The sequence below is a fragment of the Oncorhynchus clarkii genome, chromosome 3, assembly GCF_045791955.1.
Source record: "Oncorhynchus clarkii lewisi isolate Uvic-CL-2024 chromosome 3, UVic_Ocla_1.0, whole genome shotgun sequence".
In the NCBI taxonomy this organism is placed as follows: Eukaryota; Metazoa; Chordata; class Actinopteri; order Salmoniformes; family Salmonidae; genus Oncorhynchus; species Oncorhynchus clarkii.
The window spans coordinates 15,597,384-15,622,552 of NC_092149.1; the positions used below are offsets into that span (position 1 = coordinate 15,597,384).

A 25,169-nucleotide genomic window follows, 5' to 3' on the forward strand; every position below is an offset into this window, starting at 1 on the left:
TGAATCCATGGGCAGGAGTACAAGGTAATTGAGGTAAATATGTACATTACAGGTAAAGGTAGGGATATAGTGACTAGGCAACGGGATAGATAATAAACAGTAACAGCAGTGTATGTGCTGAGTGAAGAGTTAGTGCAAAAAGGGTCAATGCAGATATTCCAGGTTGGTTAATTAACTATTTAGCAGTCTCATAGCTTGGGGTAGAGGCTGTTCAGGGTCCTGTTGGTTTCAGACTTGGTGCATCGGTACTGCTTGCCATACGGTAGCAGAGAGAACAGTCTGACTTGGGAGGCTGGAGTCGTTGACCATATTTAGGGCTTTCCTCTGACACTTCCACTCCACCTTCTACAGTCCACAGGGGAGAGATGAGACAGAGGACTAGGTAAAAGTTCATAAATGATCCTATAGACACTGAAATTTGGTCACTTTTGTATTTTCACTCTTAACACCCCACGGAATGAAGGTCTGGTAATCTAATCCTAGAACTGTGGCAATTTCCTCAAGCAGACAAGGGGTGTAGACAACCCTTCAGAGGAGGAGGAACAGAATCTGTGATGTCACAGAGGGGGAGGAGTGGATGACCTCATTCAGGGGCAGACTGAAAGGGAGGGGAAGAAAGAGGGAGAGAAAAAGGAAGCAGTCTGCTATACATTTTTTTCTCCACACTGAAACTTTCAAAAAGAGAAAAGACTATAAGAAAGCCGGTGAGGATCAACCGATTGGGAATGAGAGCGAGAGATAAAGAAAAAGGGAGGAATAACACTAACCTGACACTGAGTATACTGCACAACTGATGAGAACATCAAATAGTACGTGTTTGAGGCCTTGGGGCCTTCATTGACCAAGGAGGGAGAGGTAAGTCAATCACTCTTACTCCTAGCTAAACAGAAACCTGTAAACAAACACTTGAAGTGCTAAGACACATAACAAAGTCAGTCTCTATGAGTATTATAGTTCCATTGAAACACAACATGTGAAATGTAAACAACACCATCTAAAACTGCAGTGCTGACGACAGTATTGCATTACTGTGGTGAGTCTTACTGTAATGTTGTTCTATAGAACTGTTCTTATACATGTTATATTCTACAGCAGGTGGCCACTTCTGGTCCTGGAGGGTTGCAGTGTGTGCAGGCTTTTATTCCAACCCTCAGAGCCCTGACAGAGAGAGCATGTCTTCTAACTTGGACTCCAGTCTAACCAGCATAGACTGGCTCCCCCAGCTGGGAATCAGCTCACTGCGATCAGGAAGAGAGAGAGGAGGAGAAGAGGGGGAGAGAAAGAAAGAGAGAGGGAGGGAGAGAAGTGATCTTCCTCCTTCCATCCCTGTCCCCTTTCCTTCCTCTGGATCCAAAGCCAAGCCCCCTCACAGCTATGCCACCCTCATCGCCATGGCGATAGGTGCCGCCCCCGGCAGGAAGTTGAGTTTGAATGACATCTACATGTGGATCAGTGACATGTTCCCCTACTACAGCAGATCTGCTAGGGGATGGAAGGTGCAGTAATCAGAAATACTCCAAACTCTCCGTGTGCAAACTGTCCAGTCGATTATCCAAAATGATTGTGTTACTGCAATACATGTTCATGCTTATTTTGCCTCCCAGAACTCCATCCGCCATAACCTGTCCCTCAATAAATGCTTCCGGAAGGTTCCTCGACCCCAAAGTGACCCTGGGAAGGTGAGTCATTCTAAAAACATTCAAACAGTGAATGTTTCAAACGGCCACAATGTTGCCACGTGAAAACATTAGGGGCCAGTGCACTCAGTGATCCACTGTTTTCTGTGAAATACAATACATAGGCTAGAAATAGATAAAAGTCTGATATTTCAAAATATACTGAATATATTACAGTTTCATACTTTTTGGTACTTTTGTAGTAATACTTATAAATTGTGAGAACCCTCCACCTCTTGTGTTTCCAGGGTTCCTATTGGATGATGGACGGCTCCTCAGAGCCCAATCCGCTGAGAGGAACCAAGCGTCCGTATCCATCGAAAGAGGAGGAGGGGTCCATCCAGGTCCCCAATGTCTCAGTGATGCAGGCAGAGAAACAGCATTCACCCCAGACAGACCATTATAGGCCTTTAGCATCGCCACAGACAGACCATTATAGGCCTTTAGCATCACCACAGACAGACCATTATAGGCCTTTAGCATCTCCACAGACAGACCATTATATGCCTTTAGCATCGCCACAGACAGACCATTATAGGCCTTTAGCATCTCCACAGACAGACCATTATAGGCCTTTAGCATCTCCACAGACAGACCATCATAGGCCTTTAGCATCTCCACAGACAGACCATTATAGGCCTTTAGCATCTCCACAGACAGACCATTATAGGTATTTAGAATCGCCACAGGAACTCAGTCAACAACTATCCCCCCCACCATGCAAGGTAGAGTAAGTTCAGTCCCAACAAATAGATAAAGATCATGGGTTTTACAACCAAATAATAAGCTGTTGTTGTCTATCACCTTGGTTCCACAGCAACGGCCACCCTATATCCAGTCCCCTGTCTCCTCTCTCCCTGTCCCCCATGATACTGTCTCCCCATCTACTGCCTCTGCTACTCTCCCTTCTCTTTCTATACCTCACTCTCTCCCCTCTCTTTCTGTCCCTCACTCTCTCCCCTCTCTTTCTGTCCCTCACTCTCTCCCCTCTCTTTCTGTCCCTCACTCTCTCCCCTCTCTTTCTGTTCCTCATTCTCTCCCCTCTCTTTCTGTTCCTCATTCTCTCCCCTCTCTTTCTGTCCCTCACTCTCTCCCCTCTCTTTCTGTCCCTCACTCTCTCCCCTCTCTTTCTGTTCCTCACTCTCTCCCCTCTCTTTCTGTCCCTCACTCTACTGTCTCCTCTTCTGTCTCCCCTCAAACTCTCCCTTCTTCTGTTCCCGTTCTCTCTGTTCCCTCTCTTTCTGTCCCATCTCTTTCTGTTGCCCCCACCTACGCCTCGTCACACTCCTGTGATCCCCTTCTCCGTTTCTCCTTCTCTGATCTGAACCTGCCAGACCTCTACACCTCCTTCCAGTCCCTCTGCAGAAGCGTCAGGGAGAGAGTGGCCTCGCAATGTACGTTCTCTCTCACTTTCTAAATGACTGTTTTTATATATATCTGTCTATGCTGTCAGAGAATCTGTGTATGTGAATGTTTAACTCTCTCGCTCTCTCTCCCTGTAGCGGACGTGGGTCCATTATTCGTGTTGACCAATGACAGTACCCCACTGCACACCCCAACCCTCCCCCCTCTTTCCCCTCACCCTGTACCCTCTGTAGCGCCCGGGCCTCCTCCTGAGGCAGACAGACTGTCTCACAGCAGTGGTGATTATAACAACTCAACACCTGAACACCTTAGTACTTCCAAAACCTATTCAACTGTGCCTGTAGGTTTGTCACTGCACTGTGTGAATATGATACGGTAACTAACTCTTTGACAACCTATACCACCTCTCTCTGTTTGTCTCTGTAGTGGTGCCAGCAGACTGGTTCAGTACTACAGACACTCTGAAGGAGAGCTTTAGGGTCGCCAGCAGTCTGGACTGGGCCAACATTGACCTCACTAGCCACCCAGGTCACTTAACAAACTACATGATAATTATAGATCAATGCTACCCATTGTTTCTATTGACAAGAATAGTTATCACATTGACAATCTTCCTCTTTCTCCCTGCTATTCGTTTTTCCCCTCCTCCCTCTCTCCTCCAGATCTACTGGAGAGCATGCGCCAGGCCGAGCTCTGTGATTGGGCGCTGGAGCCGACGCTCTTCACTTCGCTCTGTGATTCGTTGAACCGTTTCTTCACTCATAAAGGCCTAATTGGCTCGTCCTCCGGTAACAACTCCCCATTGGCCCATGGTTCCCCTCAATCTCTGCTCCTCCCACCCCTTACTCACAACACCCCCACCCTGGCCACCCTAACCCACCCCTCTCCCCTAGCCTACCCCCCTCTGGTCCCCCCTTCCAGCAGTGGGCTGCCCCCCAGGAGGCCCCTCCACCCCCAAACTCAGGGTGTACAGAGGCCCCACCTGACCCAACCTGGAGCTCCTCAGACCAATGGTGAGACCTCAGCCACAAGACACCTTTGTAAACTATTGACAGTATTTTAGCTCTACATCTTCCAGTACTCAGTAGTGGTGTTTTGGCAAGTGTTTTCATTGCAAAGCCTTTTTTTTTTACAAGTAATATTTTCTACCAGTGTAAAGCTTTGCTTCACTCAATGGTACATGTTGGGATTATTTAGTCAAATATAGTATCACTCTGATGTAATCAAAAGGCTTCCTCTCCTTGTTGCTTCCTGTTTCCTTGCCTTCCTTGGCCTCATTACCACTAATGTAACAGGGACAGAGCTGGGTTGGGTTGGTAAGGTAGAAAGTCCACCCCAGTCACATCATGACATCACATAGTGAAGGAGATGAGGAAACAGGAAGTGTTAATAGGGAAGTGAACATTAAACTGCCTTGAAAGGAACTTAAGTTGTACTCCTTGTATTAGTTTGAGGTATGTGCAGTAGTTTCCTTGTCAACAAAGGAGGCTTATGATAGTGTCTTCTCTCCACTCTCTCACACAGCTGGGATCCAACTTCAACCTAAACCCCGTCCCCCTATGAAACATCTCCATAACAACAGCGAGGAGATCCAAGATGACTTTGACTGGGACTCTCTGATCGCTTGACAGAGTGGATTCTGTTTGCCCCACGATTCCATTCAGGAAGTCTACTGGATCAGTGTTGCCTGCCGGCACAGATCTAGGATCAGCTTACACTCCCCAAATAAACCTGGACCACTGGGAGGAAACATGCAAAACTGAACATAGATCAGTATCTAGGGGAAACTTCCTCCTACTCCGAGGAGCCTCCCATACCAAACACAACACCCTATATTCAGCTGCCTTACCACACACGCTACTCTTGCCAGTGAGGATGGTCATTGGTACATTATGATTGAATGCAGTATTGCTATAGTGAAAGGGTTGAATGTTTTTTGGTTCCTACTTATTTTCTGCAATTGTATCTGGAAGTCTTCACAGAAGCTTCTGGACATACATATATCCTCCAACTGACAGAGAAGACTTCATATGTTAATAAAATACTAGAAAATTCATTCTTGTCCCAGTTTCTCCCTGTCCAACAGCATTGGAACATCAAACACACAGTGCACCAGACAAATGTATTGGAAAGAAACATACCCTTTGTGGATTTATTTTATTTCTTAAATGTCTTATTATTTTTTTATTTTACTTCTCAAATGTGAATGTTCACAGTTAACACCACACAAAATGTGACCTTACCCAATAAAAGAGATCTTTTAGTTGATATAAAATAACAATCAATTCATCAAACTAAATGAAAAGAAACAGCATGGAGCATGTCATCAAGTCCCCTGTTGTTTAAGTTCGTTCATTCATTGAATTGTCTTTTTAAAAGAAGCATCTGTAGCTCTCCCCCCGTAGGAGCGAGGGTCAGAAAGGAGAGGGTCCAGTCATGTTGAGACACCTGGAGACGAGACACCTGGAGACGAGACATCCTGTATGAAAGAGTGAGAAAGACTAATGCTTCTGATTAATAAAAAACATTTGTGAAATAAAATTGGCAGAAAAATGTGATCCTTATAATACCTCATTTGAAATCCCAACATTACATAGCATTGATACAAGTGACAATTTTTAAAAACAAAAATAATAGATTTGTATCTTGCTGAAATAAGCGAGGACGCAGGATGAATGGAGACAGACAGACACACACACACACTCTTCCACACAACACATTTACAAAACACATTCCAGCTCTCCTCAACCAATTCAATAGATGCCCTCTTTTGATTTCCATGACAAGAAAAAATAAGCATTTGATTTAATGGCATAATTGCGTAATTTTCCCTCCTTGTTTATTCATTCCCAGGAGAGGTAAAAAATTGAAATAAATGACATGAAATAAAAAATAGAACAGCTATTGAATGATTTGACTATATTGTGGCTGAAATGTTAATGCCAGCTTTTTCAGTCCAAATCTTGTTCAGGAGTTGTTTTTTTTAATCAAATCCTCCTTCAATCCTCCTCTTTTCAGACAAAGAAAGGAAGAGGCAAGTACAGGAATTTGTTTGTGTTTCAGTTTGTTAGTGGCCATGTCCCCTCTCTCTCCCCATCTCTGTCAGTGCAATAATACAATATTATATCAGTGTGACATAACTGATGAAGCCTAACTCTCAAACACCCACCTTTATTTCAGAAAGGACTGAAAGAGAGCAAAACGCATTAAAACGAAATAAAAATAAATAAACGTCTATTTCCCTCCCGCTACATCCCACTAAAATGAAAGGAACCAAAATATTTGTTGTTGAAATTCATCTGAGCTAGGAGAAAAATACATGTAAATGCTTCTGAAAGAAAATAACAAATTCAGATTTTCTTTAAATATAGAGATGTACACACGTTTCTTATTGGAAACATAAATTGTTTGTGTTGAAGGAGGATCGCTCTGGGGGGGAAAGGGGGGGCAGTAGATGAGCTAGGGGGTGGGGCAGGGCCTGGATTGGGCGTTGAAGAGGAAGGGGGAGTGCCGAAACGCCCTCAAAGAAGAAAGGGATTGGTGCTGGCGCCCGTCACTCCGGCCCCTCCCACTGCTCCCCCAGCTCCCATCACTCCAGCTGCCCCCGTAGGCCCCCCAAAATTCAGCTGTGGGGGCAGGGTCCCTCCGGGCCCCATGAAGTGAGAAGACCCAGGAGGACCCATGGGCGAGAGCCCGCCGTAGGGGGACATTCCCATGGGGCTCTGCATCATACCCATCCCCAGGCCTGGTGCTCCCATACCCATAGGCCCCAAGCCCATGCCAGGGTATGCCATGGGGTTGGGTGGTACAGGGCTGGTGCGGAGGCTGCTGAGGCCCAGTGTGGAGGGCTGTGGGGAGATGGAGGACATGGGGGCGGCCGCGCCAAACGGGTTGGAGGTGGGGGGTGGCGTCGGGGAAACCCCCCTGCTGGAGATTGTGCTGCCCGGGGTGACTGCCATGCAAGGGGCTGAAGACGAGGCTGGAGAGGAGAGAATACTTCAATCAATGTACTTTAATTTATTACAAACACAAAGTGCTTAAAAATGTGTGTGTGTATTTATGTGCTTATGTGTGTGTTATCAGTACCTGTAGTCTGGAGGAAGGGGTTGTGTGTTGAGGAGGAGATTGATGGAGGAGGAGGTTGTTTAGGTTTGGGTTTAGAAGACACCAGTGAGTCCAGGTCCACCAGAGATGCGTTGGGCCCCAGGAACGACTCGGGGGTCTTACGGACAGGAAGTGAAGAGCACAGAGATGTGAGGTCAAAGGGCACCGGAGAACCCGCACTATCGCCCGTTAACTGACCTCGCAGTTCTGGGTGTCCTACAGACCGAGAGACAGAGAGAGTGAAGGTGAACATGGAGTACTGTATTTATAGTGACTAACCAGATTAGACACCACAGCATTATACCAGTATTACTGAGGGAGGATGGAATGCAAGACAACTGTGTTTGTGGGTGAATGGGGGGGGGGGGGGGGGTGCTCAATGAGCATCTCATCCACATGTCCTTGCCATTATGTGTCAGTGTGTGTGTGGATGTACCTGTGCCATTAGTGTGTTTGGCGGAGTCGCTCCATGGGTCAGAGGTGATGATGGGGTCAACCCCGTCCCCAGCCCAGGGGTCTATTGGCCCCCCAAAAGAGGAGGTGGTGGAGAGGGGCACAGAGGGGCCCCAGGGGTCGACACTGGGGGGGGTCACAGCTATGGGGGAGGGAGACAGGCAGGGGTTTGGCTCACATACAACACCAGGGTCGGGGTCAATACCATTTCAAGTCAGTCAATTCAAAAGATGAATTGGAATTCCCATCTAAGATTTCAAAAGTGGAATTTAATTTCAATGAGGATTGTTCATCGCTTGAACTGAACAGGAATGGAATACAACCCTGCACAACATCATACAATATACAGGGAACAAGGAGCTGGGCTGGATCCCAATAGTCCAATTTGGCTTTCTTTCCCCAATTTCTCTCATTTATCTGTACTTCTATTGAAGAGCTGGAAAGACAGTATTTTTACTTGAAAGGAGGTAAGAACGGACAGAGATCTTTTATTGAAACCAGAGATACCCCTGACTGAGATATGGAGGGTCACATTCCAAATGATCTAAACATGCTGGCCATTTGAAGAGTATTGGGAAAATAGACCAAATGTATTGATGTCCAGTGTGTGGAAGTAGGGGTGTGGGACAAGGAGACGGAATGAGGGTAACAGGTGTAGACGAGGCCAGGGGAGTAAAGGTCAGAGGTCACTAACCTGAGGGTCCCCAGGGGTCAACTGAGTTGACTCTTGAGGAGGCTGTCTCTCCCCAGGGGTCTGGCGGGGGGGCTATCGTTGGGGGGGCCGTCCCTCCACTAGCCCACGGGTCTACGCTGGGGGGTGAGGCAGGCGACGAGGCTCCCCAAGGGTCTGCAGGGGTCAGGCCCCAGGGGCCAGAGGCAGAGGGGGCTGGGAGGGGGACTGTGGGAGGGGGTGAGGGGCCGGCAGAGCCCCCAGAGGCAGCAGCAGGAGCCCCCCAGGGGTCCACAGCACTCAGCTCCATTAACGCACTCTGGGAGAGGATAATACCCAGGTTATAACGACACACTGATGTTGAACAGACACCAAGAGTCAATGAGCTCAAGGCTAGAGTAGTCCGTCTCTCATACACACAACATGAAAATCAGAGCATACAGTCAGTTAACATACACACTAAACAAATGTTGACACACAGGCAACACACAGTTGCCTTGATAAAAGCAGAGGATGAAAAAAGGGATAGATCAACTAGTACCGGGACGGGAGAGAGCGAGGGGTGTTTCTTGTTTCTCAACCTGTTGATGTCAGTCAGATAATTGGCAAACTCTCTGTTCTTAAGCACAACTTTAATTCTAAAAGGTTCCTGTAGGAAATATCATAGCTTACAGTCAGTTACCTGATAGGGTTCAGAAACACTTCTGGAGTCGGCCTACACTACCTTAGCTTTCAGTTCTCTCCAATCACAGAATGCACAGGTGAGAGACACAACTACAGCAGGTAACACCAGGAGAGAGAAAGAGGAACTGAGTGGTATTGTCTAAAGAGTGTGTGTAGCCCCCATCCATCCCTCCCCTATGGCTGGCGTACACACACGTCACCAAACACACCTCCTCTGGCTTGGCCTTCTCCATCCTGCTCTCCTCGATGGCCATCTGCAGTCTCAGGTCGTCCCCCCTGCGCAGCCTCTCCTCCTGCCAATCACATACAACTGTGGTGTCATCACCTGCGACAAGCGCTCGGGCAGGCCAGCCCATAGGCACAGATCTAGGATCAGCTTACTACCTCCAAATTGTAGCCAAAGCCATTTGGGGAGAAAATGCTAAACTGACATTAGATCAGTGTCTAGGGAGCAACTTAATTTCACTCCCCCAGGAAGCACTATCTGACCATGATGCAAAGCTTCAGGAGAGATGCTGCCTTTAGTGGCTGCTCTCAGATCAGCTCCCCTCAACCCAACTTAGGAAGTTGGAAAACATTCTCCCTTCCTTGAGGAAATCAAAAACTGATTCTAGACCAGCCGCTATGGGCAGCTTCCTCTTCTTTCACCTTCTGAAGAAACTGATCAGGGTCCCAGCCATAGTGGACATGGACTATCTGCCAGGGCTCTCTATTCAACCACTGCCTGTATCCAGAAATATTAATGGGCAGACAAAACAAGTCCTCTTCTTGTGCTTCTACAAGGAAGTTGACATTCTAGAACGAAGTCAGGGTCATAGAATTACATTGAGGCTTTATCTATACTTAAGAACTGTGTGAGACAAAATAACATGGGTTGTTTTTACCCAGTTTGTCTTTATGATAAAGGTAGAGTGTTGTTTTGCCTTAGCCTCTAAACTTCTGAATACCGGTGTTGATTGAATACTGCCCTCCAACTTGCAGAGTGCGGGCACTGGAAGATGCCTTTAATTGAGTGTGTCATTGTGTGTGTAGTTTGAAGCATGCGTTCAGAACAGAGTCATTTGCAATGGAAGAAAAAAAGGGAGTAATCACTCATTCAGAAAGGGTTCAATTGAGTCATTCAAATTATGAAGTCTTTGCCATGCATCATTTTACACTGATTAAATCATAGGGCAGTTATTTTTAAAACTACTTATTTCCTTCTTACCCTCTTATATTATTAACCCATTGACATGTGTATGTTTGGAATTAATGAAACAGATCATTCCTATAAATATCATTCATTTTGATTGGGATTAAGACTCGATGGAGTGACCGCCGGCTGGGTAGACAGAAAGGTAGGTAGGTAGGTAGGTAGATGATGATCGGCCGGTCAGGTGACCTTTGCCCCCTGACCTGTTCTTGTACTTCCTTGCTGAGTGTGAGTGCATAGCGGAGCTCTGCGTCCTCCAGAGGGGCCACAGTAGTCTGGGGGTCAGGGGTCAGAGGGTAAAGGTGAGTGAATGGAAACACACATTGTCCTGGGTTAACCTTGCTATGCCCGGATACTTCTGTTATGGACTGTAGTTAAGTGTCACCATATACATGTGTTCTATGTATAGTGGTTGTAGGGTGTACAGTGCATATATCCTATACAAATCAACCCGTTTATCAAGCCTTTGGACCTCAGGTTAACAGTGTGGTTGGCCAGCGGGGGCTCTGCCTACCCTCCACCAGCTCCAGGCTGGCTGTACTGTATACCTGTTCCGCCTCCTCCTTGCTCATGGCCAGGGCCAGCTGCAGCTGCAGGTCCTCCTCCCCGGAGCTCTGTGGCCACGCCTGCTCTGGGTCCGCCCCTCCAGAGTGAGAGCCCTGAGACAGCGCTCCACCCCCCAGACCTGGAGCTGAGGGGGCCGAAGAAGCTGGGGGACAGGATGAGGGGAACGGAGAACAGGGAAAGGAGGGGAAAGAAAATGTTATAGTTTGCATCTGGGCATAGTTAGAGCTGGGCAGGAACAAAAGCCTGCAAACACCACATGCATCTTTCCAGGATCAGGGAAGCTCTGCATCACAGCAGACAATTTAAAACTACATTTCTGTCTATGGTTTGCTTTTCTCCTCAATCTGTTTCAGATCCCCTGGTAGCTGGTGCAGGCTGGGTAATGTAGTTGTCTCTCACCACTGGTGGTCTGTGCCATTTTCTCTTTGGTCTTGAGGGCATGGACCCTCTCCTCTCGTAGTCTCTCCTCGTCCTTCAGCAGTGTTACCAGCTGTTTGGCCTTCTCCCGCACATTCACCCCCTGACACACACGCAGTTGAATGCACATGAGTACATACAACTCAGTGCATAACCTTCCTAACTACACAGCTGTGTCACTGAATAGTTGATAAATGTCAGTTATTTGCTTGCAAACTAAGTGCTACATTCCTGTTTCAGTCGTTCCATTTCCATCAGTGTTTCCCTGTGACCTGCTATATTGCCATTACCAGCCCATGAACATGTTACTGTTGGCTTTCACTCTGTGTTTGTATAAGAGGTCACAGTAAAACATTGTAAAGTCCTTGAATGAGAGGCGAGTAGTGATTCAGTACCAGTGTGTGTTTGGGAATGTGTGTACAGTGTGTGTGCATGTGCGTGCGAGCGTGTCGTACCTGGTCCTTGCCGTCTCTGTCGATGAACTGGAAGTCCTTGAGAGTCTGGACAGCGTAGATGTTCTCTCTGCACTGCTGAGCCACGCGCTCTGAACCCGTCTTTATGAGGTACTCCATGAGAGTCATAGCCTGGAGAACACACAGTACAGTAGAAACCAGAGATATTAAATTACTGGAGATGCTATGTCATAAACCCTCAAAGTTCCAGAACAGGACGAGAATAGCAGCCATAGATGTGGTAAAGAGGTCAATCGAACTCGACCAAAACAATGGAATTGCCAAGGAAGAGTACAGGAAAGTGCAGTGAAGGAATATCCCGAATCTCCTCATTTCCCCACAGCAGAATTAGCCTACATTTAGGCTATTGTTTATGTGCATTTCACACTATGTTGAGGTAAAAATCAGTGTATAATGCTTGTATGGATACTAACCCCAATACAGGTTCATGTCATCATCACCAAGACAGTTTGCGCTGTTCTGTGAAGGGAGCAGTACACAGCGTTGTACGAGATCTTCAGTTTCTTGGCAATTTCTCAAATGAAATAGCCTTGTTTTCTCAGAACAAGAATAGACTGATGAGTTTCAGAAGAAAGGTCTTTGTTTCTGGTCATTTTGAGCCTGTAATCAAACCCACAAATGCTGATGCTCCAGATACTCAACTAGTCTAAAGAAGGCCAGTTTTATTGCTTCTTTAATCAGAAACAACAGTTTTCAGCTGTGCTAACAATTGCAAAAGGGTTTTCTAATGATCAATTAGCCTTTTAAAATGATAAACCTGGATTAGCTAACACAACGTGCCATTGGAACACGGGAGTGATGGTTGCTGATAATGGGCCTCTATACACCTACAGTGGGGCAAAAAAGTAATTAGTCAGCCACCAATTGTGCAAGTCACCCAACATCAATGTGAAAGTCTGGTGGCTAGCATGCCAAGACTCATGAAAGCTGTGATTGAAAATCAGGGTTATTCCTCTAAATATTGATATCTGAACTCTTCCTAAGTTAAAACATTAGTATTGTGTTGTTTAAAAATGAATATGAACTTGTTTTCTTTGCATTACTCGAGGTCTGACAACAGTGCATCTTTTGTTATTTTGACCAGTTGTCATTTTCTGCAAATAAATGCTCTAAATGACAATATTTTTATTTGGAATTTGGGAGAAATGTTGTCAGTAGTTTATTGAATAAAACAAAAATGTTCATTTTACCCAAACACATACCTATAAATAGTAAAACCAGAGAAACTGATCATTTTGCAGTGGTCTCTTCATTTTTTCCAGATATATACAGTGGGGCAAAAAAGTATTTAGTCAGCCACCAATTGTGCAAGTTCTCCCACTTAAAAAGATGAGAGAGGCCTGTAATTTTCATCAACTATGACAGACAAAATGAGAAGAAAAAAAATCCAGAAAATCACACTGTAGGATTTTTTATGAATTTATTTGCAAATTATGGTGGAAAATAAGTATTTGGTCAATAACAAAAGTTTCTCAATACTTTGTTATATACCCTTTGTTGGCAATAACAGAGGTCAAACGTTTTCTGTAAGTCTTCACAAGGTTTTCACACACTGTTGCTGGTATTTTGGCCCATGCAGATCTCCTCTAGAGCAGTGATGTTTTGGGGCTGTTGCTGGGCAACACGGACTTTCAACTCCCTCCAAAGATTTTCTATGGGGTTGAGATCTGGAGACTGGCTAGGCCACTCCAGGGCCTTGAAATGCTTCTTACGAAGCCACTCCTTCGTTGCCCGGGCGGTGTGTTTGGGATCATTGTCATGCTGAAAGACCCAGCCACGTTTTATCTTCAATGCCCTTGCTGATGGAAGGAGGTTTTTACTCAAAATCTCACGATACATGGCCCCATTCATTCTTTCCGTTACACGGATCAGTCGTCCTGGTCCCTTTGCAGAAAACAGCCCAAAAGCATGATGTTTCCACCCCCATGCTTCACAGTAGGTATGGTGTTCTTTGGATGCAACTCAGCATTCTTTGTCCTCCAAACACGACGAGTTGAGTTTTTACCAAAAAGTTCTATTTTGGTTTCATCTGACCATATGATATTCTCCCAATCTTCTTCTGGATTATCCAAATGCTCTCTAGCAAACTTCAAACGGGCCTGGAAATCTACTGGCTTAAGCAGGGGGACACGTCTGGCACTGCAGGATTTGAGTCCCTCGCGGCGTAGTGTGTTACTGATGGTAGGCTTTGTTACTTTGGTCCCAGCTCTCTGCAGCTCATTCACTAGGTGTGGTTCTGGGATTTTTGCTCACCGTTCTTGTGATCATTTTGACCCCACGGGGTCAGATCTTGCGTGGAGCCCCAGATCGAGGGAGATTATCAGTGGTCTTGTATGTATTCCATTTCCTAATAATTGCTCCCACAGTTGATTTCTTCAAACCAAGCTGCCTACCTATTGCGGATTCAGTCTTCCCAGCCTGGTGCAGGTCTACAATTTGGTTTCTGGTGTCCTTTGACAGCTCTTTGGTCTTGGCCATAGTGGAGTTTGGAGTGTGACTGTTTGAGGTTGTGGACAGGTGTCTTTTATACTGATAACAAGTTCAAACAGGGGCCATTAATACAGGTAACGAGTGGAGGACAGATGAGCCTCTTAAAGAAGAAGTTACAGGTCTGTGAGAGCCAGAAATCTTGCTTGTTTGTAGGTGACCAAATACTTATTTTCCACCATAATTTGCAAATAAATTCATAAAAAAATCCTACAATGTGATTTTCTGAATTTTTTTTATTCTCATTTTGTCTGTCATAGTTGAAGTGTACCTATGATTAAAATTACAGGCCTCTCTCATCTTTTTAAGTGGGAGAACTTGCACAATTGGTGGCTGACTAAACACTTTTTTGCCCCACTGTATATATCTGGAAAAAATGAAGAGACCACTGCAAAATGATCAGTTTCTCTGGTTTTACTATTTATAGGTATGTGTTTGGGTAAAATGAACATTTTTGTTTTATTCAATAAACTACTGACAACATTTCTCCCAAATTCCAAATAAAAATATTGTCATTTAGAGCATTTATTTGCAGAAAATGACAACTGGTCAAAATAACAAAAGATGCACTGTTGTCAGACCTCGAGTAATGCAAAGAAAACAAGTTCATATTCATTTTTAAACAACACAATACTAATGTTTTAACTTAGGAAGAGTTCAGATATCAATATTTAGAGGAATAACCCTGATTTTCAATCACAGCTTTCATGAGTCTTGGCATGCTAGCCACCAGACTTTCACATTGATGTTGGGTGACATTATGCCACTCCTGGTGCAAAAATTCAAGCAGCTCGTCTTTGTTTGATGGCTTGTGGCCATCCATCTTCCTCTTGATCACATTCCAGAGGTTTTCAATGGGGTTCAGGTCTGGAGATTGGGCTGGCCATGACAGGGTCTTGATCTGGTGGTCCTCCATCCACACCTTGATTGACCTGGCTGTATGGCATGGAGCATTGTCCTGCTGGAAAAACCAATCCTCAGAGTTGGGGAACATTGTCAGAGCAGAAAGAAGCAAGTTTTCTTCCAGGACAACCTTGTACGTGGCTTGATTCATCCATCCTTCACAAAGACAAATCTGCCCGATTCAAGCCTTGCTGAAGCACCCCCAGATCGTCACTGATCCTGCATCAAATTTCACAGTGGGTGCGAGACACTGGCTTGTAGGCCTCTCCAGGTCTCGCACCCACTGTGAAATTTGGTGGAGGATCTGCTAGAGCTGCCCCAGCCAACTCTAAGTGCTGTTATTGTGAAGTGGAAACGTCTAGGGGCAACAACGGCTCAGCCATGAAGTGGTTGGCCACACAAGCATACAGAACGGGACCCCCGAGTGCTGAAGCGTGTAGTGTGAAAAAAAAAAAAAAGTCTGTCCTCAGTTGCAACACTCACTACAGAGTTCCAAAATGCCTCTGGAAGCATCGTCTGCACAATAACTGTTTATCGGGAGCTTGATGAAATGGATTTCCAAGGCAGAGCAGCCGCACACAAGCCTAAGATCACCATGCACAATGCCAAGCATCGGTTGGAGTGGTGTAAAGCTCACCGCCATTGGACTCTGGAGCAGTGGAAACGTCTTCTCTGGAGTGATGAATCACGCTTCACCATCTGGCAGTCCGACAGACGAATCTGGGTTTGGGAAGATGCCAGGAGAACGCTACCTGCCCCAATGCATAGTGCCAACTGTCAAGTTTGTTGGGGATGGAATAATGATCCAGGGCTGTTTTTCATGGTTCGGCAATTAGTTCCAGTGAAGGGAAATCTTAACACTACAGCATACAATGACATTCTAGACAATTCTGTGTTTCCAACTTCGTGGCAACAGTTTGGGAAGGCCCTGTCCCATTTCACCATGACAATGCCCCCTTGCACAAAGCGAGGTTCATACAGAAATGGTTTGTCGAGATTGGTGTGGAATAACCTCACACTCAACATCAACTAAACAAAGAAGATGATTGTGGACTTTACACTTGTGTGTGTATAAGGTAGTTGTTGTGAAATTGTTAGGTTAGATTACTCGTTGGATATCAATGCATTGTAGCATTTCGCTACACTCGCATTAACATCTGCTAACCATGTGTATGTGACAAATAACATTTTATTTGATATTAATGGCCATGATTTTGGAATGAGATGTTCGACAAGCAGGTGTCCAGTACTTTTGGTCATGTAGTGTAGCTATGCTACCAGTTTATATGAGTTAGCATTTAGCTGTCAACTTCTTCTAAAGCTGAAAAGGAACTACATCTAAATGCAGTGAAAACAGCCAAATGGGACTTAAGTAACCACATTGTGGGGATGTTACAATATATCAACCATGACGGATTTGACCAATATCCACATTGTTTGATCAGATTGGAAGAAAGTGTGCCAATCCGGCGTCCTTATTCTATCCCCCAGTCTGCGTTCCATTTACCTCTTTAACGCGTCTATGGCAGTTAATTTGAAAAATTCATGGAATCATTAATTCCACTGAAACTGACTGGCTAGCTAACAAGCATAATGTGCACGATATCTTATCACTGGCTGACCTAGTCACTGGACAAAATGACAGATATTTTATACTGTCATATGAAGCCTTAGGTCACAGATAGAACAATGAGACAGATATTTCACCAGATGTATAAATGTGAAGCATCTGTTTGGCATTTCCACTCACTACCAAATATGGTAGTGAGAGGAAGCCCAGTGGCCGGCAGTGGATGGAAAAAGATGGATTTTGGCAGACATTCTGCACATTTTCTCATTGATAAAACAATTTATCTTAATACAGTTCTCTTCCCAAAACTAAAATGTTACCGCATGCTAGAAAATATGCAAATGCATGCTAGAACGCGCCAATACGATCTCGCTAGACCGTGCTTGGCTCTGCCCACCTCCTTGCTTGTTCTGCCCACTATGACTAATTTGTTCCCATTTGAAATGACAGGCTGTGGTCTATCTTGGTTTAGTTATACAAATCTTTGGTCATGTCCATTCTAGTATTCTAATTCCTATGTCCACACATACAACAGTGAGCAGACAAACCAGACAGACAGACTACGTCACCCATTGTTATGCTCAACCTTGAACAGATCTCACTCACTCACTCACCTTGTAGACGTGTCTCCAGTTCTTGCCGTGGTCGTTGAGTCGTTTCCACACCATGCTCATGATCTCAGAGAAGGCCACTACGTTGTAGGTCAGGTCTGCAATCTCTGACATCAGAGAGCTGCTGGGGCCCCATGGGTCATTGGACGTTGCTTCCCGCACCTGGAGACAAGGGGGATAGAAGAGAGACCAGGGACGGGGGGGAGGGGGAGAGAGAAATACCAGGGACGGGGGGAGAGAGACACATACCAGGGACGGGGGGGAGAGAGAGACCAGGGACAGGGGTGTGAGAGAGAGAGATATACCAGGGACAGGGGTGTGAGAGAGAGAGACATACCAGGGACAGGGGTGTGAGAGAGAGACATACCAGGGACGGGGGGGAGAGAGAGACCAGGGACGGGGGGGAGAGAGAGACCAGGGACGGGGGGGAGAGAGAGACCAGGGACGGGGGGGAGAGAGAGACCAGGGACGGGGGGAGAGAGAGACCAGGGACGGGGGGGAGAGAGAGACCAGGGACGGGGGGGAGAGAGAGACCAGGGACGGGGGGAGAGAGAGACCAGGGACGGGGGGGAGAGAGAGACCAGGGACGGGGGGGAGAGAGAGACCAGGGACGGGGGGGAGAGAGAGACCAGGGACGGGGGGGAGAGAGAGACCAGGGACGGGGGGGAGAGAGAGACCAGGGACGGGGGTGAGAGAGAGACCAGGGACGGGGGTGAGAGAGAGACCAGGGGCGGGGGTGAGAGAGAGACCAGGGGCGGGGGTGAGAGAGAGAGAGACATACCAGGGACGGGGGTGAGAGAGAGAGAGACATACCAGGGATGGGGGTGAGAGAGAGAGAGAGACATACCAGGGACGGGGGTGAGAGAGAGAGACATACCAGGGACGGGGGGGAGAGAGAGAGACATACCAGGGACGGGGGGAGAGAGAGAGACATACCAGGGACGGGGGGAGAGAGAGAGAGAGACCAGGGACAGGGGGGGAGAGAGAGAGAGACCAGGGACGGGGGGGAGAAGAGAGACCAGGGACGGGGGGGGAGAAGAGAGACCAGGGACGGGGGGGGGGGGGAGAGAGACCAGGGACGGGGGGGAGAAGAGAGACCAGGGACGGGGGGGAGAAGAGAGACCAGGGACGGGAGGGGGGAGAAGAGAGACCAGGGACGGGGGGGGGGAGAAGAGAGACCAGGGACGGGGGGGGGAGAAGAGAGACCAGGGACGGGGGGGGGGGGGGGGGGAGAAGAGAGACCAGGGACGGGGGGGAGAAGAGAGACCAGGGACGGGGGGGGGAGAAGAGAGACCAGGGACGGGGGGGGGAGAAGAGAGACCAGGGACGGGGGGGAGAGAGAGACCAGGGACGGGGGGGGGGGAGAAGAGAGACCAGGGACGGGGGGGGGGGGAGAAGAGAGACCAGGGACGGGGGGGGGGGGGGAAGAGAGACCAGGGACGGGGGGGAGAAGAGAGACCAGGGACGGGGGGGGGAGAAGAGAGACCAGGGACAGGGGGAGAGAAGAGAGACCAGGGACAGGGGGGAGAAGAGAGACCAGGGACAGGGGGGAGAAGAGAGACCAGGGACAGGGGGGAGAAGAGAGACCAGGGACAGGGGGGTAGAAGAGAGACCAGGGACAGGGGGGTAGAAGAGAGACCAGGGACAGGGGGGTAGAAGAGAGACCAGGGACAGGGGGGTAGAGAGAGACCAGGGACAGGGGGGTAGAGAGAGACCAGGGACAGGGGGGGAGAGAGAGACCAGGGACAGGGGGGTAGAAGAGAGACCAGGGACAGGGGGGTAGAAGAGAGACCAGGGACAGGGGGGTAGAAGAGAGACCAGGGACAGGGGGGTAGAGAGAGACCAGGGACAGGGGGGAGAGAGAGACCAGGGACAGGGGGGTAGAGAGAGACCAGGGACAGGGGGGGAGAGAGAGACCAGGGACAGGGGGGGAGAGAGAGACCAGGGACAGGGGGGGAGAGAGAGAGACCAGGGACAGGGGGGGAGAGAGAGAGACCAGGGACAGGGGGGGAGAGAGAGAGACCAGGGACAGGGGGGGAGAGAGAGACCAGGGACAGGGGGGGAGAGAGAGACCAGGGACAGGGGGGGAGAGAGAGACCAGGGACAGGGGGGGAGAGAGAGACCAGGGACAGGGGGGGAGAGAGAGACCAGGGACAGGGGGGGAGAGAGAGAGACCAGGGACAGGGGGGGAGAGAGAGAGACCAGGGACAGGGGGGGGGGACCAGGGACGTTTTTTAAAAATAATTAGGCAAGTCAGTTAAGAACAAATTCTTATTTACAATGACGGTCTACAGGGGAACAGTGGGTTAACTGTTCAGGGGTAGAAGGACAGATTTTTACCTTGTCAGCTCGGTAATTCGATCGAGCAACCTTTCGGTTACTAGCCCAACGCTCTAACCACTAGGCTACCTGACGCCCCAAAAGCACTCAACATTGAACAATCTAAGGTGTGATTTATTGATCAATGAATTGATTAATCAACTGGTAGTTTATATCAAGACAACAGACTATTCATTCCCTTGGCAAGCTCAAGCCAACAAAATATATTACGATACAAAGCTCCCGACTAAACATGTAAAAACAGACAAAACAATTATGCAAAGTACTTTAATCAAATGAACCCCTGATAAGTCCACAGCCGTGATCGTAGGTCACCTTAACTGATCATCTCTCCTACTCTCTGGGGTGTGGAGATGATGTGATGGTAAACAGGCTGGACAGAACCATCATGATGAATGGATAACATGATTACATTAACCCAGATAGCGAGAGGTGGAGATACAGGGAGTACACAGTGGAATGTATTCTTTGGTAAGTACCAATAGTTAAGAGTAGTTAAGACAGAAATAAGGGAGGAGAGGAAGAAAGAGTTGGAGAGGGAGGAAGCAGAGGCGGGGAAGAGTGAGGTGAGATGGCCTTGAACGAAGTGGTGAGGATAGGAGGAAGAGGACAATGGGTAACAGAAGAATAAAAAAATAGAGGTGTGAGGTGTGGGTGGAAAAGTGGTCAGAGAGGAAGAGAGAAAATAGGGAAGAGGACGAGCGAACCTTGATCTCTGCCTCCGAGAAGTTGTGGACAATGTTCTTCACTTGTCGCCGTAGCGATGAGGTCGACATGGCAACCGTCTGGCTGTCGGTTTCCACGGACAATCTGCCCCACACAGAGAAAGAGAGGGGTTGTAAAACAGTTAATACAACACAAAACAAATAGCAGCCAGGGCAAAGTGTACAGTGAGTTAATACAGAGAGAGAGGAGAGGAGCCAAACTCTGAGGAGAAGAAACAAGTAGACAAAAAGAAAAGCAGCAACAGAGAGAGAGACATCAAGAGAGAGACAGACATCAAGAGAGAGAGACATCAAGAGAGAGAGACATCAAGAGAGAGAGAGACATCAAGAGAGAGAGAGACATCAAGAGAGAGAGAGACATCAAGAGAGAGAGAGACATCAAGAGAGAGACATCAAGAGAGAGAGACATCAAGAGAGAGAGACATCAAGAGAGAGAGACATCAAGAGAGAGACAGACATCAAGAGAGAGACACATCAAGAGAGAGAGAGACATCGAGAGAGAGAGAGACATCAAGAGAGAGACAGACATCAAGAGAGACAGACATCAAGAGAGAGACATCAAGAGAGAGAGACATCAAGAGAGAGAGACATCAAGAGAGAGAGACATCAAGAGAGAGAGACATCAAGAGAGAGAGACATCAAGAGAGAGAGACATCAAGAGAGAGACAGACATCAAGAGAGAGACACATCAAGAGAGAGAGACATCGAGAGAGAGAGAGACATCAAGAGAGAGACAGACATCAAGAGAGAGACAGACATCAAGAGAGAGAGACATCAAGAGAGAGAGACATCAAGAGAGAGACAAGAGAGAGACAGACATCAAGAGAGAGACACATCAAGCGAGAGACACATCAAGAGAGAGACAGGGACATCGAGAGGGAGGGAGAGAGAGATCGAGAGATCGAGAGGGAGAGATCGAGAGAGGGAGAGATCGAGAGAGGGAGAGATCGAGAGAGTGAGAGAGTGAGAGATCGAGAGAGACACATCAAGAGAGAGACACATCAAGAGAGAGACACATCAAGAGAGAGACACATCAAGAGAGAGACACATCAAGAGAGAGAGACATCGAGAGAGAGAGAGACATCAAGAGAGAGACACATCAAGAGAGAGAGACATCGAGAGAGAGACAAGAGAGAGACAGACATCAAGAGAGAGAGACAAGAGAGAGACAGACATCGAAGAGAGAGACAGACATCAAGAGAGAGACAGACATCAAGAGAGAGAGACATCAAGAGAGAGAGACATCGAGAGAGAGAGAGACATCAAGAGAGAGACAGACATCAAGAGAGAGACACATCAAGAGAGAGAGACATCGAGAGAGAGACAAGAGAGAGACAGACATCAAGAGAGAGACACATCAAGCGAGAGACACATCAAGAGAGAGACAGGGACATCGAGAGGGAGGGAGAGAGAGATCGAGAGATCGAGAGGGAGAGATCGAGAGAGGGAGAGATCGAGAGAGGGAGAGATCGAGAGAGTGAGAGAGTGAGAGATCGAGAGAGACACATCAAGAGAGAGACACATCAAGAGAGAGACACATCAAGAGAGAGACACATCAAGAGAGAGACACATCGAGAGAGAGACACATCGAGAGAGACATCGAGAGAGACATCGAGAGAGACATCGAGAGAGACATCGAGAGAGACATCGAGAGGGAGATAGAGAAAGCTCGAGAGAGACACATCAAGAGAGAGGGAGAGAGAGATCGAGAGAGACATCAGAGAGAGACATCAAGAGACAAGATGAATAGGCAAACATTGCGTGAAAGAGAAATGAAACCAGCAATCAATTTTAGTGGACATAGTGCTCCTTTATGTCAACAGAGAGAGAAAGGCAGCACACACACACACACACACACCTGTTACAAACACAACATAAGCCAGGCAGGGTTTAATTGGAATTAGGCACAGTGTTTTGGGCAGGGGTGCAGCAGACTTGATGTTCTTGTCCACACATACAGTTCCAGGACAGGCATGGTTGACATCTATGAAAAACTCCCAGGCCCCTACTTTACTTTGATTCATTTTCACTATCTGACACAATGCTGTCAGATGAGCATGGCATGCAGGCTTGAATAGTGTCACTATTTTGACACCATTGAACTGTTAGTACTCTGTGGAGTGTTTAACAATGCTGTGGCATGAATAATCTTAGTGGGTTTCATTCACTTCTCTTTTTGACCTGGACTGTTGGAGCACGGAGCTTAAGAATTTCACTGTGCCCTGCAATTACATCTGCGAGCCTGTGTATGTGACTAACAAACTCATCTAATATGTAGGTACAGCATATTCCTATATGATTTAACTGTCTTCTCTGACAGAATTGTTCCAGTGCTGCTGAATGACCCTAGCAGTGTGGCCAAGCAGACTAATAAAGGAGTGGAAGACGACAGGTTGTACAGTACTAATAGGTTGCATAACACAGAGAGATAACCGTTCCTGAAGTCAGTTTAGAGATTACTGGAGTAACGTTCCAAAGTTCATACAAGGCATCTACCAAGACCGAATGTAGATAAGGGACAAGCTTAGCCCAAATCTCTCACAATTCAACACATCAACAGGGTGCAGGCCACTTCTATGTAAATTGAGGAAGAGATCTGAAATTCCAATTCAAGAATTGAGAAATACTCAAAAAAAGTGATATTTCCTTGAAACAGACATATCCTGTGCTGAATTTAAAATGGCAATGACCTCAACCCTACACATCATAGTGTGGAGCACTGCATTAGCTAAGCTCCTTATCAACAGTTGAACTTGACGGTACAATAACATAGCTACATGCTACAGGACAGGAGACGTCCAGGTGTTGTATGTAGCCATGTTATTGTACTGTCAAGTTCTACTGTTGATAAGGAGCTTAGCTAACGCCATTTAAATATTCAGGACAGCTTACAGTGGAATAAGTATCAGAACTTCCTTGGTTTCACTGACACTAGACATACAATGTGCATTCAATGGCAGATACATTATTAGCAATCAAATCCCAACATGCAATACACATGCAACTAGCTATCTGAAGCCAGACAAACTTGGCTAGTTGGCTGAGTCTAATATAAGCTAACTACCAAACTGTTGAATTAGCTAGCAAGCTTAAAGTTATGGCGCTACCAACCCATATTTGTGTTAACGCCAGAAAAACAAGGGCGGTGTAACGATCATGACAATGTCAGAGACACTGTGGCCACTACGCTCGTTCCCACTTGCTAGTCGCTATCAGACAGTCACACACCCTCCTGAGCCAGAGACCCCCACCCAGTTAGCATGCTAACCAGTTATCATCTCTCACAACAGTCTACACAGCAATTCAACACTAATGCAAACATTACAACAGGAAATACTTGAAACGACTACTTTCAAAGAACAAAATGGGAAGTGTAACGAACTTGGTTGGCAAACTTAGAAGGTCATCCAAACCAGATAAAAGGGAACACTAACTAATTAGTTAGCTAGCTATAGGCTGGCTAACGTTAGCTATCTGGTACCACCCCCCAACTATCAGCTGGAAAACGTTAGCTACTTACCGTTAACTCCCCTTCTCCTTGGCTTTCTCAGTTGCGAACAATTTTAACGTTTTACAATTGTGTTGGGGGTTAAGGGGAAAGCGTGATAGAAAAACCCGACTAACTAAATATAGGTATTCCTGTCACGACACTGAATGAATCATTGCTATTTACCTAGCTAGGTAGCTGAAGTAGCCAACGGCATAAAACAGATGAGATAACGTTGAACCCTGTTGCTAGCAGTTCAAGTGGCAACAGAATAGGAGTGGTATTTATGATCTGATCGAGTGACACCACCATCCTTAACATAAAACCGATGGTTATGGAACGTTTACTGCGTCAATATTACTTATAATATTTAATAACTGTTGACAATATACCATACTTAACATCTAAATTAAGTCTATACTGACCCTGTTGTAGCTCGAATGATACAAGGAGATGGCGGAACTTCCGGTTCCGTTCCGGAATACAGGAAAGACCGCAAACCTTTGCACGCTCCCATCATTTAATATTTATGAACTGGGCGAGGCTACACAGTCATTATGCATTAAATAGTTTAAATTTGATCTAAATTCTAACCTATTTCATTGTCTGGATGGGAATGTAGCGCTATTTATCACACTTGTAAATAAGCTTTATACTGTAACATAATGTCAAACTGACCCTTGATGTTGATTGTTTTTTATGCAGGAACATGTGGAGCCTATAAAAGCACCGTCAGACCTCTATAATTGTACCTGAAGTTGGGTGTTGGTTGAGAATGTGTGGCGTCGGTTGAGAATGTGTGGCGTCAGTTGAGAATGTGTGGCCTCGGTTGAGAATGTGTGGCGTCGGTTGAGAATATGTGGCGTCGGTGCTGTGCGTAGTCTGTTTAAGAAACATTTGAGGACCAAGATAAATGTAAGTGGTGTGGTCGAATGTGTTCAAATATATATATTAATTTATTTAACCAGTCAGTTAAGAACAAATTCTTATTTACAACAACGGCCAAACCCCGCTGCCAGTGATGCCTCAAGCCCTGAGATGCAGTGCCTTAGACTGCTGTGCCAAGCACTGAGATGCAGTGCCTTAGACTGCTGTGCCAAGCACTGAGATGCAGTGCCTTAGACTGCTGTGCCAAGCCCTGAGATGCATTGCCTTAGACTGCTGTGCCAAGCGCTGAGATGCAGTGCCTTAGACTGCTGTGCCAAGCACTGAGATGCAGTGCCTTAGACTGCTGTGCCAAGCACTGAGATGCAGTGCCTTAGACTGCTGTGCCAAGCCCTGAGATGCAGTGCCTTAGACTGCTGTGCCAAGCACTGAGATGCAGTGCCTTAGACTGCTGTGCCAAGCGCTGAGATGCAGTGCCTTAGACTGCTGTGCCAAGCACTGAGATGCAGTGCCTTAGACTGCTGTGCCAAGCCCTGAGATGCAGTGCCTTAGACTGCTGT

General features: G+C 46.8%; 2 protein-coding genes across 16 annotated transcripts; one reads left to right on the top strand and one right to left on the bottom strand.

The window, feature by feature from the left end:
• The first annotated feature begins 585 nt into the window (after positions 1-585).
• Positions 586-5,097, top strand: LOC139389080 (forkhead box J2). 10 transcript variants are annotated; one of them, XM_071135769.1, is made up of 10 exons: positions 592-855; positions 1,093-1,496; positions 1,605-1,679; positions 1,925-2,115; positions 2,281-2,401; positions 2,494-3,070; positions 3,179-3,319; positions 3,468-3,569; positions 3,704-4,054; positions 4,566-5,097. In XM_071135769.1, the coding sequence occupies exons 2-10, from the start codon at positions 1,173-1,175 to the stop codon at positions 4,667-4,669; spliced, it is 1,986 nt and encodes a 661-aa protein (XP_070991870.1). In that variant the 5' UTR covers positions 592-855; positions 1,093-1,172; the 3' UTR covers positions 4,670-5,097. The 10 variants fall into 10 exon arrangements, 7 of the variants coding, with proteins under 7 accessions (XP_070991869.1, XP_070991870.1, XP_070991871.1 ...); XM_071135770.1 differs by having other exon boundaries at positions 596-855; positions 1,096-1,496; XR_011629391.1 differs by lacking the exon at positions 2,281-2,401 and having other exon boundaries at positions 586-855; positions 1,925-2,044; positions 3,011-3,070.
• A 73-nt stretch (positions 5,098-5,170) lies between these two features.
• Positions 5,171-24,213, bottom strand: LOC139389171 (epsin-1-like). Of its 6 annotated transcripts, none has more exons than XM_071135771.1 (12): positions 23,758-24,200; positions 20,220-20,322; positions 17,176-17,334; positions 11,584-11,712; positions 11,111-11,231; positions 10,693-10,853; positions 10,348-10,419; positions 9,162-9,245; positions 8,293-8,587; positions 7,582-7,740; positions 7,128-7,361; positions 5,171-7,020 (listed from the first exon to the last, which is right to left on the bottom strand). In XM_071135771.1, exons 2-12 carry the CDS (start codon positions 20,286-20,288, stop codon positions 6,563-6,565), a joined length of 1,941 nt encoding a protein of 646 aa, XP_070991872.1. In that variant the 5' UTR covers positions 20,289-20,322; positions 23,758-24,200; the 3' UTR covers positions 5,171-6,562. The 6 variants fall into 6 exon arrangements, with proteins under 6 accessions (XP_070991872.1, XP_070991874.1, XP_070991873.1 ...); XM_071135773.1 differs by having other exon boundaries at positions 24,150-24,187; XM_071135772.1 differs by having other exon boundaries at positions 23,911-24,182.
• Positions 24,214-25,169: the final 956 nt, after the last annotated feature.